The sequence below is a fragment of the Typopeltis vanoorti genome, chromosome 1 (genome assembly GCF_054136105.1).
Source record: "Typopeltis vanoorti isolate ZY-2024b chromosome 1, IOZ_Tvanoo_1.0, whole genome shotgun sequence".
Taxonomy (NCBI): Eukaryota; Metazoa; Arthropoda; class Arachnida; order Uropygi; family Thelyphonidae; genus Typopeltis; species Typopeltis vanoorti.
The window spans coordinates 93,055,571-93,082,579 of NC_143549.1; the positions used below are offsets into that span (position 1 = coordinate 93,055,571).

A 27,009-nucleotide genomic window follows, 5' to 3' on the forward strand; every position below is an offset into this window, starting at 1 on the left:
AAGTTTTGCTATCATGTTTAATACCACTTTCCTTCATAATGTGATCCATATAGATAATGAATAACAGAGGGGATAATGTACATCCTTGTCTCACACCAGATTTAACATTAAACCATCTTCCTGTACTTCCTTCAATTCTAACTGCTGACTTACAACTCAAATAAAGACTAAGTATTGCTTGATATAATGCCCCATTGACACCATATAACTGTAGCGTATTGAATATCTTCTCTCTTGGCACCTTGTCATATGCCTTTTCCAAATCGACAAAACTTAAATACCGATCTCTGTTATATTCCCATGCTTTTTCTACTATTTGTCATAAAGTGAAGATCTGATCCTGACAGCCTCTATTTGGCCTGAATCCGGCTTGTTCTTCACCAAGCTTTTCTTCCACAATTCTTCTCAACCGTTTCTCAAGTATACTTGCATAGATCTTGCCAGGAACACTCAGTAGGGAAATACCTCTGTAATTCTCACATTCAGTTTTATTTCCCTTTTTATATATGGGTACTATGAGAGCTCTACTTTAATCATCGGGAATTCGTCCCTCTGTCCAGGCTTTCTGAACTATGCAGTGCAGCCACTGTAAGACTCTTATACCACCATACTTCAGCATTTCTGGTCGAATATCATCTACCCCTGCTGCCTTTCCACATTTCAAGCCTTTGATGGCTTTTTCTACTTCAAGTATGGATATGTATTCCTGACATAGCATGCCTGGTCAGTGTTTTTTACCACTGTGCTGTCATCACTGCTTGTTTCATTTAGCAGTTTTTGAAAGTAATTACTCCATACTTCAAGGATATCTTTTTCTCCCATTTTCATGTTACCTTTATCATCTCTAACTCCTTTTACAGCACTCTTTCCTCCATTCCTAAACTTCTTCAACAACCTCCAGAATATTTTGCCACCTTCTTGATATTTATTTTCTATATTCTTGCCAAAGTCGTCCCATGACTTTTGTTTAGCTAGTTTTACACAGTGTTTAGCATTCTTGCATTTGTCTCTGTATTCTCTAAGAGCACAAGCTGACTTATTTTCATAATTTTAGGACAATCAGTCCATAGCTCAGTTGATAATGATGCCCTTTTATTGGAAAAACCTGAGTTCAAATGTTATACAATGTGAAAAACCTTTATAAGGACTTTTCAGTTGAAGGTGAATTAGTCAGTCACATATCTTATAGAGGAGGCAGGATTTTTCCCTCTTGGCAACTTGAGTTTTTCACTCAGCAAAACAAATAAACTGGCCAGAAGAACATATACAATTAACAGAACTAAATCCATTGCCACATAGGCTTAGCTTGCTTCAGCCATAACTCCAAATAGCCCAATATTCTTGTCTTATACCCAAGTTAACATCAAACTATCCTTTGAACTTCAGTTCTAATAGCTTAAGTATAAACTGTATATTTCCTGTATAAGGATATATTTAGATCTTACAAGTTTAATGTTTTTAATAGTTTTTCTCTTACTGCTTTGTATGTGTTCTTGTGAGATTACCAGAAATAAGAGAACCTTATGTATACTCCCATGATTTCTTACCTGTTGGAGTCTTTATAGGTAACAGATTGATTTGGAGGAAAATTGTACATAGGAAGTTAATAGTGATGTAAGTTTTTCATCTAGTACTATCATATCTTGTACACCCCCATGAGGGTACATGTCAGGAGTTTGATAATGATGATTTCTCAACTGTTTGTCATAGTTTAGATTCAAGCTGTAAGTCAGCTGTAAGAATTGAAGGAGTACAAAAGATGGTTTAATGTAAAATCAAATATAAGACAATGTGTTACACTGCATAATGTTCCATTTACCAATGAAAAGCATTTCTCTTGGCACCTTATCATATGCTTTATTCCAGATAAAAACTTATCTAGAGATCCTTTTTATATTATCTTCATTTCTCAACTATTTGTTGTAAAGTGAAAGTCTGATCCCAACAACCCATTATTTTGCCTTAATCATGTTTTCTTCTCATAGTTTCTGTTCATCTATATGGATTGCATAAAAGAATGTGGCATTAAACCTGATATCAGAATTGAAATGATCAAACTTAGCTCTTTGCTTTTTTTTTTTGCCAATGATATACTCCTAAACACATCCAGTGCAAATCTTCAGGGTTCTTTAACTGAATTAAATTATGCTGCAACACAGTTTGCATGAAAATCAGCATTAAAAAAGTTAGAATAATGAAAATGAGCAGGAATATAAAAAAATTTCAACTGCATCTCAATGGAGAACCTAACCTATAGAACAAGTAAAATATTTCTGCTATTTAGGCATAGTTTTTAGTAAAGATGGCAAATTAAATATGGAAATAGACAATAGAATTAGTAATGCTGGTATGGTGAGAAGCTAGTTGAATAAATTTATGTGGAATAATAGAAATTAGCCAACACAGAAAACTGGCAGTATACAAGGCCCTGTTGAAAATAGTTTTGAAAATAACTACTGAAAATAAAGAAAATAACTTGTGAATCTGAGAGTTGGTGCTAGAAATAAAACACCTGATGACTAGAGACTACAGATATGAGTTCTGTGAAAACTAGGGAAGTGAACAGATGCCGTTGATGGCAAACTCATAACAAATGAAGATATTAGGAAGGAACTGACATTGCTCACACACATTTTTGTATACTAACAGATGTATTATGTCATCATCATCATAACACTAGTTATGGGTATAGACCATATTGGTCTGTTCCGGTCTCATTATCCATCCAATGTCCTTTTTTGAGGTCTACCTTGCCTTCTCCTTCCAATTGGCCTTATATTTTAGTATTTGCCTAGGATGTCAGGTGTTGGCAATTCGGTTTACATGTTCAATCCATTTTTGTTTATAATTGTTTAGTTTTTCTTCTATTGATTTTGTTTTTAGTTCTTTTAAAATGTCTTCGTTCCTTTTTTGATCTAATAATGTGTATTTTGCAGTTCTCATAAATCTCATTTCACTTGTTTTTATTCTTTGTTTATCTTGCTTGTTTATTTGCCCAAATTTCACCACCATATAATAATGTGGGCACTGCTAAAGTATTGTATATTTTCAAGCATGTTTCTTTTTTGTACTACATTAGTGTTGAGTGCGTGTTCTATTTATCAGGCCTATAATCTGTAAAAATTTTGAAGTTTTTAATTTTATGTCTTTTTCATCCAAGATAACTGAAAGTATTTATGTGTTCTATTATTTTATTATTAATAACTATTTTGCTTCTAACTGGAGTTTGTCCACAAAATGCCATTGTTTTAGTTTTGTCTATGGAAATTTTCATTCCAAACTGTTATACTATAATGTTTAAATTATATATTGCTCTTTGTAAATTGTCTTCCTTATCTGATATTATTACCCGATCATCTGGAAATAATATTCATTTTGTTATTCCGGAAATTTCTATACCTTGATTGTTTAAGGTGTTCCACTGTGTTAATATTTCATTAATGTAATATTGAAAAGTGTTGGAGACAGAGGGCATCCCTGTCTTACTCCTTGGTTTATAAATTGTATGTAAAGATGTATGTATGGTCATTTAAAAGAATGGAATGGGAGAAAGTTAGCATAACAAGTGTTTGATGATAGGAAAAGATTCATAGGAAGACCAAGATCCAGATGGATTGATGCAGTGTTCCAGAAGAAATATTAGATCTGAGAGTATTGGATGCTGACAAGTGACAGACTAATTTGAAGGAAAATTGTTGATATGAGATTAGTAGTGTAAAGTTAATTGTGTGGTATTCTCATAGCATCCTCTATACTCCTTGTGAGTGTACATATCAAGAACATGGTGATGGCTTTTTGACTTGATCGATATATATTTCTAATTGTTTTTCTCATGGATATTACTACCATTGCTTTATCTCTTGTAATTTTTAGAGTAATTCCTCATCCAGAATATTTTATCTTCAATTTTTATATAACCTTTGTCTGATTTCTTGTGTACTCTTTCCTTCATGTCTAGACTTTTTTTTTATTAGCTTTCCAAAATATTTTATACTTGTATACTTTCCAAAATCTTCTAACTTCAAAAACACAGTTTTTCTACATTTTCTCTATATTCTTTAAGAGCACATGCTGGCTTACTATCCAGAGACAAGAACTTCTGTATGATTTCTTTTCATGGACATTTTTACACTTTTGTGTACATAAGTTTGTATATTTCTGTTCTTGCATCTTCACTGCAGACTTCCATGGCTGAATTAGAGTTTGCCAGTCTCTAGATTTGGTTTGTTTTTAAAGTTTCATTTTTTCTCCAGTGATATTTTTGTCTACATTTCATATGAGTTTTTTGACTGATTCTTTTTAGAACTTAAGGATTCGTTTTTGCTTTTCAGTGTGATAGTAGTTTATCCTCATCAATACTACTAGGTAGTAGTCCAGTCACTTCCTATTTAAAATACCCTGTATACTTTTGTTATCTTGAATCTGAAGTACATACTATCAGTCTTCCTTATTTTACTTTCCATCATCTGAATATATGCAACACTGTGTCGAAATTTGGTGTTAGTAATAGCTATTTAATTTCCTGAGCAGAAATTTACCAGGTACTTAATATCATTATTATTGTTAGTTTTGTCCTTTTCTCCAAATTTTCAAGATATTACTATGTCTGGAATTCATTTCCTACTCAGCTGTTTATATCTTCAAAAAGAATCTGCTTTTTCTTTGTTTTCTGTCAGCTGACCATTCTGATTTATAAAATTTCTCTGCTAGAATCTCCTGTGGAACCACAGACACAAAGAAAGTTTTGTCCAATTTAAAATTTTAATTTTTTTTTCGATCTGCCTGTAATTGGTTTACATTTACAATGTTTATCTTATGTTTTAATTTGAACAATGTAGTTATTCCCTCCTTTACCTGTTTTTTTCTAGAATTTATGCTATTATGGTATTTCTGTGATTCTTCTGTCAGCTTCATCACATTGTTGGTGCATTTCCATAAGCACAAACAATGTAAGAAGTATCAGTCTTCACGTCTCTTGAGGTTGTTTATGGTGCCTAATGTTTCACCTTACTCTGACAAAAACAGAGCAGCATGACAAACTATTGCTATATAACTGATGTTTCTGTCATATAGTTTCAACCACTATAGAAGAATACACTTTGAGAAGTTCCATATTACCAGGTAATCCTCCTTGTTTGCTTAACATCTAAATTAATACCTTGTAATAGAACACGGGGGGGGGGGGGTCTCTTCCCAGTTATGTAGACCTTTTTCGGTCTCAGCTGAATATAATTCCCTCATAATCTGATTTTGCCTTTCTATTGATAGTCATTCTTTGTAGCCTACTTTCACAACTCATGAGCTTGTTCATCACATTTCCTATATTGCTTTCTCATTTTCTTCTTATGCAACTCTTGCCTAATACCTTTCTAACTTTGGGAATGTACTTCAACACTGCCTTCCTGAAATGTCTCTTGATAATTTCTCATGCACTGTGAAGTTCTTTCTTTTGCAGCTTCTAATGCTATGGTACTGCTTCAAGCTCTCTAAGATTTTGATAATTAGCTGCATGGTGATTCCACATATCCTTTCTTATCTGCAAACTACATCAAGATTACATGGTCACTCTTAAGTGGAGCAAAGCAGACACCTTTGTTAGGAACATATTCACAGATCCACTTCTCTTAAACTCTACCTCTTCTTGAGTCAGAGCTGTGCTACTTGATATTATCCTTCTGTAATTCAGTAATTGCCTTTTCTTTCTACTCTAACCTAGTTCCTGTCTGTGCCAGTATTTTCCACTAATTTCTTCAAGTTGAAGATGGAGATGTGTAATTAAAATACTGTGAAGTATGAGCATATTATTCAGTTGATGTTACAAATGACATTGTAGCATAAGGCAGTCACATCAGATAATATGCAAGTTAGTTTTTCATAAACTTAAAAAACCTCAAATACTTCTAAGCATACTGATTTAATGACTTAACCACTTGCTAGCATGCTAAGTTTGAATTATTTTTTTGAATTATTACATAAACTGTATTTCATGAATGGAATGCAATTTATCTAATAATTGAAGTAAGTTATGAAATTCAACTAATATTATTTTAACATGTAGTTCTTCCTTTGATTTGATATAAAAAAAATCATAAAATTTTGGTAACTTTTTACATATTCCAGTTTAGGTCTAAAGTTTAGATCCACTCAGGCCTATAGTAGATACCACTAATGCACCTTGTTACAGACTTTCTAAACAGCTGGCCAACTCTCTGACCCCCCCCCCCCTCACCGGTAAGTCTGCTTCCTATATAAAAAACTCGACCCACTTTAAAGCCCTCACAGAAAATTTAACCTTGAATAATACAGACATATTGATAAGCTTTGATATCTCCTCTTTGTTTACAAATATTCCCTTAACTGACACTTTATCTCTCTTAGAAAACGTTTTTCCGTCTGCCATCTTAGATCTCTTTTCCTTTGCCATCAACTCTGGGTATTTCTCTTGGAAGAACAAAATCTACAACCAGATAGAGGGAACTGCCATGGGCCTCCCTTCTCACCCCCCCTTGCCAATTTCTAGATGGAAGATTTCGAAAAACGAGCCATAGACTCAGCCCCACTCACACCTTCTATCAGGCTAAGATATGTAGATGATGTGTTCTCTATTTGGCCTCATGGCCCAGACATGTTAGACTCCTTCCTTAGTCATCTCAATAGCCTACATCCAAGAATCCAGTTTACTATGGAAAAGGAAAAGAACAATTGTTTACCCTTCCTAGATACCTTAGTCACACGCCTGCCTAATGATACACTTGCCTTCACTGTATACAGAAAACCCACACACACAGGCAGATACATTCACAAACTCTCCCACCACCACCCTTCACAACAATATGGCATCATTAAAACTCTTACCAAGAGAGCCCACAATCTTTGTTCCAGTAGAACCGCTCTCACTACTGAGCTTAACCACATACACAGAACTTTCCTCTCCAATGGCTACAGCGAACAAAGTATCAAAAAAATAATCACTTCCTCCCCCATTCCCTGTCCTTCTCGTCAACAAGATTTTAAAAATGCCATCACCATACCCTACATCCGTGGAACTTCGGAAGCCAAGATACTAAAAAAGTACAACGTACACAGCTCCCGCCTCTCTCTCTTTCTCTGCCTGGAGTTTACAAAGTTCCCTGTTCCTGTAAGCTGGCGTACTTTGGACAGACAGGCAGATCAGCATCCATCTGCCTGGAGGAACACAAGTCTTACATTGTTAAACACAACTATGGCCATTCAGGCTTGGCTGACCATGTTTTGGACACCACCCACAGAGTATCATGGAAGAAAACCACCATGCTCCACCACAGCAAATTCAAGAAAGAGAGACTTTTCTTAGAAGCAGCAGCAGTTCTCAGAAACCAACCAAATCTTAATAAATACGGTTGCATTAAGCTTCCGAAGATTTGGGAAACACTCATCACCAGAGGTCCCACCTTACATTCCAGGCCACCTACTACCGCCCTTAGAGGGCGCTCCACCTAGATAGGACTCTAGTGTCACCCACGTGGTTGGGCTTAGTATTGCAAGTTTTTGTGTGCATGTTACATTAATTGTTTTCATAATCCCCGTAGATATCCTAGTGACTAGGACGAAATATAGGAAGTATTAAATTCTATTTTAATTCTTTTTGAGTGTTGTAAAAAAATCCATTAAGCTTCCAACATGATGTCCTCACAGCACTTAAGCCTCTACACATGTATATCCAAGAAAGAGAGAGGGAGATCTTTCAAAATGAGATATTTTTAGATAAAAAGCTATATTTAAATGTGATTTCAAATATTTTGAGATCTTCATTTAGTTGCAGAAATCATAGACTTCTTTCTTTTTCAGGTGAACATGATATTACCTATTATTTTTCTCCTGGTATGTGGCTTCCTTGTTACGCTTCCATTTTATGTAAGTCCTTGGGAAACTGGAATGGGAATCACAATTGCAGCCTCGGGCATTCCAGTATATTTTGTAACAATCTATTGGAGGAACAAGCCAAAAGCATACAAACGTGCAATATGTAAGTAATTTTTTTCATGTATGATTAAGTTTAATTTATAACTTAATATAAAGTTCTGGCTTTTTTTTCTGTCAAACATCAAAATATATATGCAGAGGGCAAAAATGCAGTAAATACAAGTTAGTCATGAGTTGGCAGACTTTTTCTAAGCAGGGCCAGATAGAAAATATTTTACTCTGCATGCCAAGAGGTAAATTTGAGAGTATCGTGTACTGTACAGAAGACAATTTCCACATTTTTTAAATTACAAAATACAGAATATAATTGTGTGCAAACATATTTTTGGGAAATTAAAGTATGGAATTATTTTTTATGAAACATAATTATGCTTAACTAGAATTCATAGTTTGTGTTCAGAATCACCAAAATTAATTGCAAATGCTCATCAGATAAGGCTGATGTGTTACAAGATTTTAGGTATTACATCTTAGAAAATGTCTTTTTGCATCTTTGAAAATGCCCTTTCCGAGATGCCAAATTTGAATATAAACAATATGTACAATATTTACTGACGTAAACAACTCGTGATATGTGTGACTAAGAAATGCATAACAATCAGAACATTGCCAAGTTAGCATGAGAGTGTGATGTGAAAGTGGCCCTTAACCCTTAGTTTGCAGGCTATAAAATAATAGATGATGATCAGGCTCACAAGCTTGCACTCTGTGGTCTAACTCAGGGTCTGAGTTAGACCACGGAATGCATTTAAAAATGTGCATAAAGTTTCAGAAGTGAGCTAGGTTAATTATATTTTCAAAAAAAAAAAAAAAAGGAACTTAAGTTATCCTGGTATGTTTAAATAATTCTGTTCTTTTCAAAGGAATAGCAAAAGGGACTCCTCTTTCCCTCTGCATTCAACTTTATCATACTATGCATCAATAAATAATAGTATTGGCTAATGAAAATCGTCGCATAAAATGAAGTTCATGATGAGAAAATAAACTGTTAGGATCCCATTAACATCATCTAATATTGAATATTTTTACTCATTATTAGGCAATCTGTATTTTAGACTCAAACTTTTTACTCCAAAGCCTCAGGATAATAAGTAATGATTTCTGATTGTTTTGTTCTCCAACTTGCAGGCTTGGCTTCAAATAAGTGGATGTCTTTAGGTGGTAAATGATTCTCGTTGCTCAATATGAGATTTTTCATTCATGTAGTATCCATTTAGTAACAGGGCACATCAAAGGAAATTGAAGATTTGGACAATGTTATTAACATCAGACCTGGTTGTATGAAAAAGCTCCATTACTGTAGGTCTTTACTGTCACACACAAGATCATCACTATGCTTGAACTCTTTAATTATTTCTGCACCCAACACACACACTATCTACATCCTTATTGGCTTACAACCTTTTGCAAGGGGGAGGTTATAACAAAAAATTATCATCAAATTCCTGTTTTTGCCAGGGAACCAGGGCAATCAGTGAAAAGTCAACTATTAGAACAAATCCTGAAACCACATCCCCAACTCAACATCAACAGAGTTCAAGATCGGTGCCATCAACATAAGAAGCCTGAATGCAAAGAAATGGAACTAGCAAAATAATTGAATAAATACCAGATCGACATAATAGGGGTGAAAGACAAAAACTGGTGAGATCTTTCCAAGTAATAAATACAAAATGTTATATTCAGGCAATAACATTCAGGGAAAAGGAGTAGCTATAGTATTCAACACTAAATATGAGGTTAATCTTCATGAATGGTTCTATTCTAATATTTGCTCACATCAATAGAGTGATGTGAGCAAATATCAGAATAGAAAACTGGACAATGAGCCTTATTTGTGCCTATGGTCCCACAGAAGGTTCTAAGGTTGAAGTGGAGGGATTTTTTGAGGCTTTAGAGAAAGCAACTGATACAATGAAAAAAAAAAAGAAAAGTTAGTCCTTGTTGGAGATCTAAATAGTAGAGTAGGAAATGATTGTTAGACATACAGAAATAATTTGGAGAAAAGAGCAAAGCTAATAATAATGGCAAATACTTGTTGGATTTCTGCTCAGCACATAGACTGGTTGTTGTTATTATTATTATTATGTGATACCTCCAAGGTGTCCAAAGACTCATTAAGGGGGGCACCTACTCTACAACTCTCAGTCTCCACCACTTACTCCAACTATAACGAAACTGCAACTGCCATAATCATCTACACCAACACCATCTATTGCCCACCACCACTTGTATTTTCACAGACAATCGCAAACATCCATGCCCACGGTGGGATTTGAACCCACAGCCTTTTGGCTGAAGAGTGGATACACTAACCATTCAGCCAACCAGGTTGCTGAATGGTTAGTGTACAAACATTGTGTTTATTACTGACACAATGTTCCAACATAAAATTGTGCACAAATTCACATGGAGAGAAGAGGCAAGGAATAAGAAAAGACTCATTGACTATGTTATTGTTGATAGTGTTGTTTTTCTCACTGATGCAAGACACTAGAGTGTGCAGAGGATTTGAAATTAGAAGTGATCACCGTTTAGTCTTCTTGATTAGGATAAAATTGAATTTCACATTGAAAATAAGAACATGCCAAAAAGTTTTAAAGCAAATAAAAGTTGTGCAGCTCTCAACTGTAAACTGTCGACTAAAATACACAAACGTTATTCAATAAAAAATGAAAGAGCATGAGAACAGGAACCAACCTTGGAGATTCAGTGACAAGCCCTGAAGAAAACATTGATTGATTCAGCCAGAGGGGCATGTGGTCAGGTTGTCTGCAAGGATAGAAAAATCAGAACTCCATGTTGGACACAGGAAGTTAAAGAGGCATCATCATGCGTATCAAGGATTTACGCCTAGCATGGCCTGTTCCTGCCTTAGAAGTCATCGTTGAATCTTTTAAGAGGACGTCCAGGGTTTTCTTTTTCCTAATGGCTTGTGCTTTAAGGCTTGTTTTGATAATCTTTCTGTTTTCATTCTTTGAACATGTTCCATCCATTTATGTTTATATTTTCTAATTTTTTCTATTACTGGTTCTTGCTTTAATTCTTTCATAATTTCTTCATTCCTTTTGTGATCAAATAGGTATACTTTGCAGTTTTTCTCATAAACTTCATTTCAGCTGTTATTAATCTTTGTTTGTCTTTTTCTTTTATTGTCCACATTTCGCTTCCATACATTAAAACTGGTAGGGCTAATGTATTGCATACTTTTAGTCTGGTTTGCTTTTGAACTAGGTTTGGTTTAAATATAGAGTTAATTACACCTGTTGTTATTTTTAAATATGTTGCAATTTTTACATTTATATCTTTTTCATTTTCATATGTGATCATACATCTTAGGTAGTTAAATGAATTCACCTGTTCTAAGATCTTGTTATCTATTACTATTTTAGTTCTTTCTGGATCTTGTCCTTTAAAGGCCATAGTTTTTGATTTTTCTGTTGATATTATCATACCATAATCTTTGGCTATCTCATTTAGATCTAAAATAGCTTTCTGAAAGTTATCTTTAGAATTTGTAATTATTATTTGGTCGTCAGTAAAGAGGAGAGTGTTTAAGTTCACTGTAGGAGAAAGTTATTATTATTATTATTTATTATTATTATTACGGGTATCTCCATGGAGTCAGTAGACTCATCGCGGGAGACCCAAACTAGCAAAACAATATCTGTCATATCTCTTCTTGAATTCATTTACAGATGAAGAGCTCACAACAAAGTCAGGCAATGAATTCCACTCATTCACCACCCTCCAGGCAAAAAACCTTGTTCTGACACCTTTGTTAACCACACTCTTCTTTAATTTCCAGAGATGACCTCTTGTTCTTCCATCACTATCACACAGCTGAAACATTTCCCCTGCATCAATCCTATAAAAACCTTTTAGTAATTTGAATGTTTCTATCATATCCCCTCTTCTTTGCCTATCAACCAACCTCTTCAATCCACAAGCTCTCAATCTATCAATGTAGGGAGCATTTTTTATATCACTCACCAACTTGGTCACTCTTCTCTGAACCCTCTCCACAGCCTCCTCATCTCCAAGGAATCCAGGTGACCAGACCTGAGCACAGTAATCCAAATGTGGAAGTATCAATGCTTTATAAAGGGGAATAATAACCTCCTTATCTCTGGATGTCAGTGTGTTCCTCAACAACCAAGTAATCCTATGTGCAATCTTGGACACCTTAGCAATGTGTCCTCTGAACTTCATCTCCCTATCTACCAATACCCCTAAGTCCCTAGCCTCATCAATCTCTTGGAGTACCTTTCCATCGATGTAGTACACAGCTGGTGATCTTTTAATCCCAAAATGCATGACTTTACACTTTTCCACATTGAACTGACATCCATTTTCTTTTGCCCATTTTACCAGCTTATTTAAATCCTCCTGCAAACTTTCAACATCAGCTTGATTTTTTATTGCACTACACAACTTTGCATCATCAGCAAACAACTGAATATCTCCCTTTAAGCCGTTTCCTATATCATTTATATACAAATTAAACAACATTGGCCCAAGCACAGAGCCCTGAGGCACACCACTGGTCACCTGCCTCATTCTGGACTCGGCTCCCCCATACACCACCTTATGGTATCTCTCCCTGAGCCATTCTCCTATCCATATCACCAATTTAATATCCATTCCCATCTGCTCCAATTTGCATTCCTTCATGTAAATTTTTATTCCATTTTATTATTATTTCATTTAAGTAAATATTAAAAAGAGTTGCTGAGAGGGGACATCCCTGTTGGACCCCTTTGTTTATCTCTCTCGTATATGATAGCTCGTGACTTAATCTTATTTGTATTTGATTATTTTCATATATACTTGCGATAGCTTTTAGGATATTATTTGGTATTTGTCTTTCTTTTAATATGTTAAATAATATGTTTATTTTAACTTTGTCAAATGCTTTTTCAAAGTCAATAAATGCAACATGTGTTTCTAAATTGTATTCTCTTCTTTTCTCTATTATTAATTTTAGGCGAAAGGCCGGGTCTATACATGATCGTCCTTTTCTAAATCCATTCTGTACTTCTAAAATAAAGTTTTTGGAATATTTCATTAGTTTGCTATTTGAGATTCTGCTATATATTTTGTAACAGGAATTTAGTATACTGATACCTCTATAGTTTTTAGGGTCATCTCTGTTACCTTTTGTAAAAATAGGAATCACAATTGCTTTTTTCCATTCTATTGGGGAGATACCAGTTGAATAAATTTTATTTAAAAATAATAAGAGTCTTTCTTTGAATCTTGTTCCTGCATATTTATATAGTTCTGAACCTAGTTTATCTTCTCCAGGTGATTTTCCATTTCTTGTTTCTTTCAGGCTGATTTCTAATTCTTCTTTAGTTATTTCCTTTTCATTTTCATTAATTGTTTGCCAGTTGTCTTTTTTAATATTTATCTGTCCACAATTTTGTACAGAAATTCTGAAATTCTTCTAATTTCAATTCAGTGTTTAATTTTATATTTTCTTTAGTATCTGTATTTAAGTGTTTCAAAATCTTATATACATGGTCTTATTTTATATGAATCATGTTATAAATTAGAAATAAATTTGTTCCATGATTCTGTCTTTTTCTGACTTCTCTTTTAGCTATGGCTCTTATTCTTTTATATTCTATTTCATCTTCTAATCTTTTACTGCTTAACCATTTGTGATAGGCTTCTTTTTTTCTTTTTGATTATTTCTTTGATTATATCATCCCAGATCTTCAGTTTTTTGCTTTCATTGAATTTTTTAGTCTTTCCTAAGCTTTCATTTGCTGCTGCATTTAGTATCGTTTTTATATTAATCCATTCTATTTCTATTTCATTTTGTTTTATTTTATCTAGATATTGGTTAATTCTTTGTTCATATATAGCCATTGTACGTTTGTGTCATTCAATAGTCTAGTTTTATAAACAAATGTTTCAAGTTAAAGAGGCAGTGAAGGAAAAGAAAAAAGCCTTATCCAAAGTTCTTGGTAAATAAGTCAGCTTGTGCTCTTAGAGAAATAGAGACAAAGGTAAGAAAGCTAAACACTGTGTAAAACTAGCTAAACAAAAGTCATGGGAAGACCTTGGTAAGAACATAGAAAATAAATATCAGTAAGGTATTCTGGAGGTTGGTGAAGAAGCTCAGAAATGGAGGAGAGTGCTGTAAAAGGAATTAGAAATGATAAAGGTGACATGAAAACTGGAGAAAAAGTATGGAGTAATTGACTTCAAAAAATTGCTAAATGAAACAATCAGTGACAGCACAGTGGTAAAAAACACTGACTAGGCATGCAATCAGGAATACATATCTATATTAGAAGTAGAAAAAGCCATCAAAAGCCTGAAATGCCGAAAGGCAGCTGGAGAGTAGATGATATTCAACCAGAAATGCTCAAGTATGGAGGTATAAAAGTCTTGCAGTGACTGCACTGTAGAGTTCAGAAGGCCTGGACAGAGAGACTAATTCCAGACGATTGGAGTAGAGCTCTCATAGTACCCATATATAAAAAGGAAAATAAAACTGAATATCTGAGAATGCATAGGTATTTCCCTATTGATTGTCCCTGGTAAAATTTATCAACTATACTTGAGAAATGGTTGAGAAAGATTGTGGAAAGAAGCTGGATTCAGGCCAAATAGAGGCTATCATGATCAGATTTTCACTTTACAACAAATAGTTGAGAAATTGTGGGAATATAACAAAGATCTGTATTTAAGTTTTGTAGATTTGTTATAAGTCATCATCATCAAATTCCTGCCATGTACCTTCAAAGGGTGTACAGGGGTGTCTTTTTCCTGCCAACCTGGCAGAGAACGCTTGTTTCGCTAATCTTTCCTCTCCCGTTCTGTTTAAGTGACCATACCACCCGAGATTAGCTCTGCTAACGCATTCCTGGATGCTGACAATGTCAAGTTCTTTCCTAATATCATCATTTTTAATACAATATTGTCATTGATGCCATCTGTTCATGCCCCTAATCTTTCTCAGGACTCTCATATCTGTGGTCTCTAGTCTTTGGTTAAGTGTGTAACGGTGTTTATTAATTGCTATTTATGAGCCTGCTTGATTATTGTGCTATTGTAATATCTTTATTCTAATTAGCAGTGCATGCTTTTTCTCTCGTAACCTTTCTTTCTTATTCTATTGCGTACTTATCCACCTTTCGTATTTACTAGTCGTATGCCTAAGAACACTGGAAAATTTATTTATTTAGACTCCGCCACCAGTATATCAATATCAGCACAAGACTCAGTAAATCGACCGGTAGATTTCTCTCTCTTACTAGCGTAAATTCCTTCAACAAAGTTTATATAAACAGTAGTTTTTCTTAAGTACTTAAACTGCGCTTTTAATGCCTTAGTTGTTTCCCACTCACAAGCCTGATTTTTTTCGAAACAGTGCATTGTAAAATAAAATATTAGGCAGAACTCTATTGACATATAATTAAAACACATTTATTTACATTAATTAATAACAAAGTACATTAAATAAGGGATAGGGAGGTTACTCTCTCTATCTATCCTTTAGACTTTTAGTATAAAGAAACAAACTTTTGCTTTTCAACACTAAATAACTATACAATATATTTACTCTATTACTTTTCTGCGTATCAAATCAAAATTACCGAAACCAATTTACTCACAAAGAGGTTAGCTAGCTATGCCAAGTTATCTCACAAATTATATTCCAATTAATAACAAATCAGAAGACTCTCTTATAGATACGTCTTATTACTATTTCTTATCAATCCATCTATAACATATCTCCTAGATTACAAAAGTACTGTACAACAAAAGATGGAGCAAACTTACTGCGGCTGTAGCACACACTGTTTCAAGGGTCATGCACTAAAGTCTCTATGTGTTTTCTTTCATCTTGGGCCTTAGGCTTCCATCTGAAGAGTCTTGCTTCAGGGCGCATCTAATTGAGATCATGGTGGATCTTTCTACAGTTTCCCCGGTACTCAAAGAGTTCATGCAAGAAGTTTCAGCATACGGGCCTGAAGGTTGCTCTGCGGCCCTTGGCTTTGGTTGACCTTCCTCAGCAAAAGGACATCCAACCGACACTTTGCTCGGGTCTGGCATGGGTTCGACGTAACGTCTGGTTCTCTGGATTCTGACTGCCTCTGGTTTGCTCCTCCTCCTCCTCCTGGTAACTATGCCTTGACTCTTCCCTCTGGTAACTGGGCCTCCTCTTCCTTCAAGATGTTCGGCTCAGTCCCTTCTTATTTCCTGTTCTCCAGGACCTTGCACCAAGGGTTGTAACCCTCGATGAAATTGGCACATCTCCTTGATCTTTTGTTAAAGCCGACCCGTTCTTCATCTCCTCCGTGCACTCTTTTTTTCTTATCTTGTTGGGCAGCGGAAACTTGTCTGAACCTAGCAGATCTCTTTGATACTAACTTTGAAGGTTTGTGCGCAGAACTCGTAAACAACTTTCTCATACACTTAATCGTAAACAACTTTCTTGTGCACTTATACATAGCTATGTACATAGTTTAAACAAAGGCAAAGCATTGCCTTTGTTTTTGACATTCCAAAATAGGGTTATTTACCATAAAATACATTGACAAACAAAGTTATTTTTGTAACAGTCTCGTGAGACTTGACCTCTGTAAAAATCGATGTAAAGCGCTTTGGTATTTCTAAGCTACATAAAGTTTTACTTCTGACCCAGCTCTCAGATCCATAAGTTAAAATTGGCTCAAACACTGTTTTGCATACAGCTAATTTAGTGTTTTGACAAAGTAATACCATTTTCCAACATAAAGATGATTACAAATTCACATGGAGAGAAGACATACGAAATAATAAACGCTGCATTGACAATGTGATTTGCTGATAGCAATATCTTTTTGCTGGTTCAGGATACAGAATATACATAAGATTTAAAATAGAGTATTTTTGAGCAGTATAAAATTCAACATCATATTGAAAGGAAAAGTGTGAAAGAAAGTTTTAAAATGATTCAAAGTTGAGCAGCTTTAAGAGGTGAGCTATAGATTCAAATACACAAATATTATTCAAGAAAAAATTAAACAATTTGAAAACAAGAACCAAACCTTGGAGATTCAATGGCAGGTTCAAGAAAATATTAGTCAATTCAGCTGGAGAGGCAGCATGTTGTATTTTCTGCAAAGATAGAAAATGCAGAGCTCCTCGGTGAACTCAGGAAGTTAAAGATAGTCAAGGAAAAGAAAAATCACATTCAAGAGCTCCTCAAAAGTAAGTCAGCTTGTGCTCTGAGAGAACAGAGAAAAACATAAGAAAGTTTAAGTATAGTGTAAAACTAGCTAAACACATGCCATAGAAAGACTGGTAAGAACATAGAAAAAAAATCAATACAACATAACAAATACTTATATTCTCTAAGGAGCACTCTGGTTTAAAGACATTGGCTTTTCCTGTGATTTATATGAATAAAAATGAATACATAAACTGAGTGTTCCTGGTAAGATTTATGCAAGTATACTTGAGAAATGGTTGAGAAAAATTGTGGAAGAAAAGCTTGGTGAAGAACAAGCTGGATTCAGGCCAAATAGAGGCTGTCAGGATCAGATCTTCACTTTATGACAAATAGTTGAGAAAGCATGGGAATATAACAAAGATCTGTGTTTAAGTTTTGTCGATTTGGAAAAGGCATATGGCAAGGTGCCAAGAGAGACTCTATTCTATACGCTACAGTTATATGGTGTCAATGGGACATTATATCAAGCAATACTTAGTCTTTATTTGAGTTGTAAGTCAGCAGTTAGAATTGAAGGAAGTACAGGAAGATGGTTTAATGTTAAATCTGGTGTGAGACAAAGATGTACATTATCCCCTCTGTTATTCATTATCTATGTAGATCACATTATGAAGGAAGGCGGTATTAAACATATCAGAATTGGAGATGTTAATGTCAGCTCTTTGCTTTATGCGGGCGATGTTATACTCCTAAATAAAGATTGCAAGATTCCCTGACTAAATTGAATAACTTGTAATAGATATGGTATAAAGGTCAGCATTAAAAAGACAAAGACAATGAAAATAGGCAGATTCATTGAAAATGTCAACTGTGTTGTGAATGGAGAACGTGTGGAAAAAGTAAAACATTTCAGCTACTTAGGCACGATTTTTTATTGAAGATGGTAAATTAAATATGGAAATAGACAACGGAATCAACAAAGCTGGTATAGTAGGCAGTCAATTGAATAAATTCATATGGAACAAGAGAGAAATTAGTCAGAACACTAAATTAGCTGTATACAAGACAATGTTCGAACCAGTTTTAACTTATGGATCTGAGAGCTGGGTCAGAAGTAAAACACTTGACCCAAGACTAGAGACCACAGATATGAGAGTCCTGAGAAAGATTAGAGGTGTGAACAGATGGCATTGATGGCAATATCATCGATGGCAGCATAACGACCCAGAGGAAGACCAAGATATAGGTGGATTGATACAGTACAAAGTGCCTTAGACGATAGAAATATAAGATCTGATAATGTTGGAGTCTTGACAAGTAACAGACTGATTTGTAGGAAAATTGTAGATAGGAAGTTAGTAATGATGTAAATTTTTCATATAGTACTATCATATCCTGTACACCCCTTGAGGGTACATGTCAGGAATTTGATGATGAAGATGATGAATGAAGACTAATTTATTTTTTATTCCATATAAATTTATTTAGTTGACTTCCTACCATACCAGCTTCGTTGATTCTATTGTCTATTTCCATATACACTATAGCTAAAATGTTTAACTTGTTCTATAGGTTCTCCATTCACAATGTAGTAGTTGATATTTTCGATGTTTCTGTCTATTTTCATTGTCTTTTGTCTTTTTTAATGCTTTTATTCATTATCCATATAATGAATAACAGAGGGGATAATGTACATCCTTAACTGACACCAGATTTAACATTAAACCATCTTCCTGTATTTCCTTCAATTCTAACTGCTGACTTACAACTTTAATAAAGACTATGTATTGCTTGTTATAATGCTTCATTGACACCATATAACTGTAGCGTATTGAATAGCTTCTCTCTTGGCATCTTGTCATATGCCTTTTCCAGATCTACAAAACTTACATACAGATCTTTGTTATATTCCCATGCTTTCTCAGCTATTTGTTGTAAAGTGAAGATCTGATCCTGTTTGGCCTGAATCCAGCTTGTTCTTCACAAGAGTTGTAAGTCAGCAGTTAGAATTGAAGGAATTATAGGAAGATGGTTTGATGTTAAATCTGGTGTCAGACAGGGATGTACATTATCACTTCTGTTATTCATTATCTATATGGATCATATTATGAAGGAAAGCATTATTAAACCTAATATCAAAATTGAAGATGTTAATCTCAGCTGTTTACTTTATTCAGATGATATGATACTCTTTCTGCAAGATTCCCTGACTAAACTGTTGTAATAAATTTGGTATGAAAATCAGCAATGAAAATAGGCAGAAGCATTGAAAATATCAACTGCATTGTGAATGGATCACTTATAGAACAAGTAAAACATTTCAGCTACTTAGGCACAATTTTTAGTGAAGATGGTAAATTAAATATGGAAATAGACAACAAAATCAACAAAGCTAGTATGGTAGGAATCAAGTGAATAAATTTGTGTAGAATAAGAGAGAAATTAGTTAAAACACTAAATTAGATGCATATAAGACGATGTTCAAGCCAATTTAAACTTATGGATCTGAGAGGTGGGTTAGGAATAAAACACTTGATCAAAGACTAGAGACCACAGAATGCGAGTCTTTAGAAAGATTGGGGGCATGAACAGATGGTATGAATAGCAATATCATATTAAAAACGAGATTAGGAAAGAACTTGACAATGTTAGCATCCAGGAATGTGTCAGCAGAGCTAATCTCAGGTGATAGGTCACTTAAACAGAATGGGAGAGGAAAGATTAGCAAAACAAGTGTTCTCTGCCAGGTTGACCGGAAAGACACTCAGAGGAAGACCAAGATATACATTGATTGATACAGTAAAAAGTGCCTTAGAAGACAGAAATATAAGATCCGGTAATGTTGGAGTCTTGACAGATAACAGATTGATTTAGAGGATAATTGTTAATAGGAAGTTAGTAATGATGTAAGTTTTTCATGTAGTACTATCATAATATCCTTTACACCCCTCTCCCCTTGTGGGTACATGTCAGGAATTTTATGATCTTATGACACCACTTCATAAGTAATTATGAAGTTATACCTGTTATGACATGCATAAAATGTTGATAAGTGTGTGATGTTTAGTAGTCATTACAAAATAGCTATGAAAAGAAATCTCATCTCCATAAGAAAATCATTTTGATAGCATATAGTTATTCATAGAGATGAGTATGCAAGATATATCTCACTAGCATTAAGAAAGGCTAGTTTGTTGTTGCATCTTAAGCTGCCTATGAATATTTAATTTGGACATATACTAAAAGAATAGTCATATAGAATTCTTTAGAATTGCAATTAAAAACGAACTTTATGGAGGCTGTAAATGACAGCTTTGGGAATTTTCATGTTGTTTTGATGAAAACTTGTCCATGATTAAACAACACCCACATACTGTCTCTCAGCCAGATAAACAGTATGTGGGGGTTGGAGAGAGAGAGAGAGAGAGAGAGTGAGGTTGAAAAGTTAAAGGAATTGTAGTGTATTTAGCTGTCATCAAACTTCCCCAATTATTTTTGGAAAAACTAGCATGTGATGAAGTAAGAAAATCTCATACTTTTGATTAAATTACTTATAGCTTAAATTTCCAAATTTTATATGCCCCACTCCACCTTCCTACATATTTTAAGTTTAGTGATTATAGTAAAAATATTTCAGTAATGATGTGATAGTTAATTCTATCTACATAATCTCCTGTATTTGATGTGCTGTGTGGCTCATTTGTTTTGCACCACCTCCATGTGACATTGGCTTCCTCTTACCTAAAGCCATCATAATGTCCTTGTTCAAGATAAGGTTGCAGCACTGGAGAGATGATGCCAACCAAAGGATGTCATCACAGTTGGCTCTTTGATGGAATAATGGTGTTGTAAAATCCATGAATAAAAAGAACATATATCCATAGTAAAGAAGTTTAAAGCAAAAATTGATATAAATATTTTGATTTTTTTTTTTATAATCTAGCATCACTGTTAACAAACAAATAATGGAAAATTCAAATGTAAGCCTGTGGAGAATAGTATCTTTTCATGTGTACTCACAAGAGCATTTAGGTTAAAAATTAATGTGCTATTAGGATCATATATACACCCTCTGTTCAAAAAGAAACCGAACTTTTGATAGAAAATAAAACACAAGCCAATTATAATTATTCAAATCATTTATTTCAATCAATATATTCTCCCTCAGCTTTGATACAGCATTTGAATCTTTTTATTTTTTTACAAAGTTCGCATGGTTAGCCTAGTGGCTATGCGCTTCACAACCATATTCCTGGAGAAGGAGTGTCCTAGGTTCGATTCCCGTCGGTGACGTGAGGAGCTGAAGGATCTTCCTCAGCCATAGCCAAGTTAGCCAGTCTTGGGCGTGGACAGCAGGGTTTTTTCCCCAGTTTATTCTGGGGTTTTTCATCCCGCAAAGCAGGCAAACTGGCCTTGAGAACTCAACACTACAGGCCATAGGATACACCGGGGTATAAGGCTGACCACCTTATCCTGTAAACGGAGTTAGGTCCGATGATCAATGAACCCTCGACACCGCAAAGTAAAAGAGGGTATAAGGAAGATGATGATACGGAAGATGGTATGTCTATCTTGCTGATTTTTGTTGTTGCTAAATCAGAAAATAATTCTGGCAGTGAGTCACTGCCAGAATTATTTTCTGAGGCGCAATTAGGCTTACTATCCTTGCTAGTAAAAATCTTATTCCTCTCAATCCTTATTTGGCCTAAACAGAACTTGTAGGAAGTTCTGTTTAGGCCAAATGAGGGTTCTACTCCAGCAAGCTGGAATTCAACTTCCTAACCAAGTTCTCTTAACTATTCAGTATTGTTGCAAAACTTCTCTCCATATTTGAACATAGATTGATTATGAAGACAGCAAGTATTTTTTTAAATACTTGCTGTCTTCATATTTCAGGTTTTAAATGGCATTTCCTCTTACTGTTCTGTCACTAGTTATGCCATTTAATTTTTCTAAGTACAGATACCCAAAACATTTTTAGTCACAGTAGTATTTTTAATCCCTTTTATGATGACTCTATTTCCAGGCTTTTTCAGTAGCCCTCCATAACCCTTTCCATCCCTTCCAATATTTCTTTTTTATATTTTTCATGGCTTCTGTTTAGCTACTTTTACACACAAGTAGCTAAACTTGCACGTGCTGATTTACTTCCGTGATTTCTTATTCTTTCAGTGCTTACTTAACTTGAATTCACTACAGAATTCTTGATTTGGAATCACTTAATGGTTGAGACTAGATAGTGTAATAAATTTCCGGTTGGAGAACTAGCTAGTGCTTCTGACCTAATGTTGTCTAGTCCTCTACTTAGATATGGAATGAAAGAGGAGAAGCTGAAAATCCAAGACTTAGTCAGCCAAATTGTATTCTCTGTTGGCTGAAAAATCAACACATGCAGTATGATGAAATATTTATATATCTTTCATTAAAATAAGGACTTAAAGCAGCCATTACTATAACAGGAGCTACCAAAATATACTGAAGTATATCCTTAGTAGTGCAACACCTCATGAGTTATGAAAATTGAATTTGATTATATAATCTTGTAATGTGGTGACCGTGAGGTGATTACCTTGGTGGTTTCCAGCAGTGTGGGGACCTCTGTGAGAAAAGGGTATATGTGGAACTACAGGGGGTGGGGGGTATGAAGAGCCCAGGAGACAGCTTGCGGGTGTAGCATGAAATGAGGAGTTAGCTGGAAAAGAGATCAATGCAACTTGGAGGATTTTCAAAAACTCTCTAGTAGATGCAATATCTAAATGTATTCCAAGTGTGAGAAGGTTAAATAAGGTAGGTGTGAGATGGATGAATAAAGAGATTAAGCATGTGATATAGAGAAAAAAGGGCATTGTGGAGGCAGCATAAGAGAAGTGGAAATAACCAATTCCATGAGGTCTACAAAGACCAGGCAAGGAGGGTGACTTGGTTGGTGAGGGTAGCTAAAGAGAGGTATGAACAACAGCTAGCTAATGAAGCCAAAAAGAATCCTTAGGAGTTCTTTTGATATGTAGCCAGCAAAAAAAAAAAAAAAAATGATTATTGAAGGATGACATTGATTGGAGAAAATTGTATCAAGACAGCTGTTGCGGAATGTGTGGTGGAGATACTTAATGAGCAGTTGATAAAGGTCTTTCAATCTTGTGAATGTGATTTCATGGAGAGATTGAGAGCAGTTGATGATGGGGAGGAGAGACTGACTGTGAGTGAGCAAGAGGTGTATGGGGGGAGTTGAGTAAACTAGGTGTTAATAAGGCTGTGGGACTAGATAATATATCACCACGTATTCTGAAGGAATGTGCCAGAGAGTTGACACCTGCCTGGACATATTTTTTTAATATGAGTCTTGCACTCGGTCAAGTTCCTAAGGAGTGGAAGTAGGACAAGATTGTGCCACTTCATAAAGGAGGTGATCGAACTCAAGTATCAAACTATAGGTCTGTGTGTCAGGTGTTGTGGTTAAGTTGTTGGAGAAACTTCTGAGAACTAGGATCCAGGGTTGGGTTGACAACAATGGTATTATCTTTGATGGACATCATGAACTTGCTAAAGGGAGGTCATGTTTTAGTAATCTACTTACTTATTACAATAAAGTGACTGCTTCCTTGGACAGAGGAGAAGGATACACAGTAATATACTTGGATTTCGCAAAGGCTTTTGATAGAATACCTCATGATAAGTTGACAGTCAAACTAGAGCAGATGGGGTTTGGATATTAGATTAGTGCACTGGATTGGAGACTGGCTATCTGATAGTTATCAACAAGTTGTGTATGGGGGAGCTATATCCAGGAAAAGGAAAGTCACTAGTGGAGTGCCTCAGGGGTCTGTTTTAGGGCCATTACTATTTAACTTGTGATTTGGATGGAGATATTCAGTTGTTTGCGATGATGCAAAGTTGGGATGAACCATGAAGAGTAGTGAAGATGTTGTGGCCTTACAAGAAGACTTGAATAAATTCAGTGATTGGGCACTGAAATGGGGATGTGATTTCAATGTTGCAAAATGTAAGGTTTTAAAATTTGGAAAACAAAGATGAGATGCAGAATTTATGCTTGGTGAGGATATATTGTTGGAAGTGGAGGAAATAAGAGATCTAGGGGTGATAGTGGATAAGGATCTAAAATTTAGGGGACACATAGTCATAATTGTGAAGACAAGACAAAGGCTTCTGGGAATGATGTGGAGGACACTCACGTGTAGAAGTAGGGAGATTCTTGTTCCGTTGTATAAGGCTTTGATTAGGCCACACATTGGACTATTGTGCCCAGATTTGGTCGCCTGGTTTTCAGAAGGATGAAGAGATGTTGGAAAGGGTCCAAAGGTGACTGACTAAGGTAGTTTCTGACCTCTGGAATGTCCAGTATGAGGAAAGATTGAGAAGATGTAATTTGCAGAGTCTGGTGGACAGGAGGAAGAGAGGGAGATATGATAGAGACCTACAAGTTGGTAAGAGGTTGTTATAGGATCAATGCTGGAGAAGTTCTACAGAAAATAGTGGGAGATCAGGGGAGAACCAGAGGTCATCCCTTGAAACTGTATAAAGAGGGTGTGAGTAGGGGAGTGAGAGGCAAGTTTTTTCATGTAGAGTTATAAATGATTGGAATGCCTTGCCTGAGAGTGTGGTGTCTGCAAGGAGTTTGAGTGTGTTTAAGACACAGTATGATGAGCTGTGTGTGTGTGTGTGTGAGACAAAAGGACCTCCCAGATGAGTCTTTGACTCCATGAGGTCTTGGGGTGATAATAATAATGTAGTCTTGTTCTTGAGGTTTTGCTGTAATTATCTTGGTGTAGGATGACTGAAGTAATAGCAGTAAAAACAAATGAAATTTAATCTTTTCAGACAGTCCAAAATTGTTATTACCTTTGGTTTACTATATCAATCTGTTATATTTTGTTTGTTACAGCATATTCTAAATTATCTGGGCTGATGGTTGTATGGATAATTGAAAAACATGGATATGCTGAACTTGATACAGTATTCTAGATAAGTGTAAAACAGATCTCAAAATTTATAGAGAAACTTGAGTGGATTCTATAACCAATGTAATCTGTAATTGTAATTTTTCAGTTTCTTGATGGTAGGATTAAGAATCATTATACACAGAAAAAAATATTCTTCAAAACACAAGTATTTCAAGTGCTAACCATTATTATTACATGGCACTTCCAATGAGTGGAGTGTCTTGAAATTGGTTGTACTGAGTGGATGCACTCTACTCAGTGCAACATATCTTCTGTCTGCAACATTAACTATACACACACGATACCATCTACTGCCTATGAATAGTATATTTTTGTCTGTAAGTTGTGTGAATTCTGTGACTGATTTGCTTGTATATGAGATGAAAAAAAAGTTTCCAGGGGATGGGAACCCCTCTGCCCATCTCCATAAGATTGCTCAACTTACCTTTATTTGAAAATGTCCACAAAGAGATTCTTTTCACTGTGATAAGAATCAAATTTGGGTGTTTTCCAATTGAAGGGTACTATGCTTTGCTCCATAATTTTTTTCAATGGCACTATGAGTGTACTTGTTTTACAATTATTTTTTAGTTTTTAAAATTTATTTTTAATAATTTATATAATCTTGGTAAATTAAAGTAAGAATCATGCACTGATAATTGCACCCGGGTAATTGAGAGTATGCATTGTAATTTTTTGCTGTTGCATAGTTTAAGAGAAATATTTGCTGATATTTCTTATTCTTGTATTAACATGTATCCATTTAACTTTTTCTTCAGGTATATTTACAAACTTTATCCAAAAAATACTCTTAAGTGCACCACAAGAAGGAAAAATTCGATAGAAAAAGCAAATTAACCAGGACCATTCTGAATGAAAGTATAAAATGGTTGTATAATACACGTGTAGAAATAAGTGTAGAATATCTGAAATGGTTTGTGGCCACAAAAAAAGAAAAGAAAGAAGAGTAAGAAAATTCCATTACAGATTGTAATTGATAACTATATACTTGAATATATAATTTAATTTTTTTTTGAAGTAAGATACAAAAATATTTGATAAATGAAAATAATTGTTTGTAGATTATATTCACATTGGATTCTTTCATTCATTGAGTTAAAATATAATTTTTAGCAAATCTGTCTTTATTTGCCACATCAACCAGATCAAAAAATTAAGTATTTGCAGAGAAATTGAGTACTTTCTTAGTGTATCCTATAATTATGAATTGTTACTTAATTGGATGTAAATTATGTTCACTTATTTATTTCTCTTTGATTTTGTGTGGACACAAATTCAGATATTATTCTTGCATATTTATTCAAATTAAATTTTGCTTTATTTCATTATGTTTTTCATCATATTCCTTAAAATATAAATAGTTATATTTGGGACCAAGTGTTAAAATGTATTCATCTTCTCCTTATGTGATTTTATACATTAATTTTAATTCTAGTTTTGACTTCAAATTCTAATAGGAATTTTTAATGGTGATGACAAGCATATGCATTGATCATATGTCAAGAATTATGTGCTAAATTTAAAAGCAAGAGAAATAAATTATTCTCTTATTTCTTCTAAGTTTATCTTTTAAAATCTGAGACAACTAATTCTTTCTATTTAAACCAATAAGAAAAAAATCTGCAGTTTATAATTTATTTTATGGAAAATGGTTGAAATCTCAATGTATTTTAATTATTTAGTTTTGTTTTATTTTGTATTTTTATACAACTGCAATTTCTTTATCATGAAATTATTTATTGTTTGTATAGTAATTATAAATATTTTTTTTATTGTTAATGTCTTTAGTTTGTGCTTCAAAAATTGTAAATATTGCAATTCTTTCAGTTTTCAGAATGAATGAAATGCATATCACAAGTTTGTGATATTCAGTGTAAAATTTATTGTAGTTCA

At 34.5% G+C, this 27,009-nt stretch overlaps 1 protein-coding gene across 1 annotated transcript in view; it reads left to right on the plus strand.

Annotated features, from left to right (window-relative positions):
• Window positions 1–26,706, plus strand: part of LOC150110208 (Y+L amino acid transporter 2-like) — a 78,995-nt gene extending 52,289 nt beyond the window's left edge. Inside the window, exons 9-10 of the mRNA XM_090392204.1 lie at window positions 7,828–8,005; window positions 25,875–26,706. Coding sequence (XP_090248330.1) covers window positions 7,828–8,005; window positions 25,875–25,939 — 243 coding nt within the window. The 3' untranslated portion in view covers window positions 25,940–26,706. The remainder of the gene's footprint in view (window positions 1–7,827; window positions 8,006–25,874) is intronic.
• Window positions 26,707–27,009: the final 303 nt, after the last annotated feature.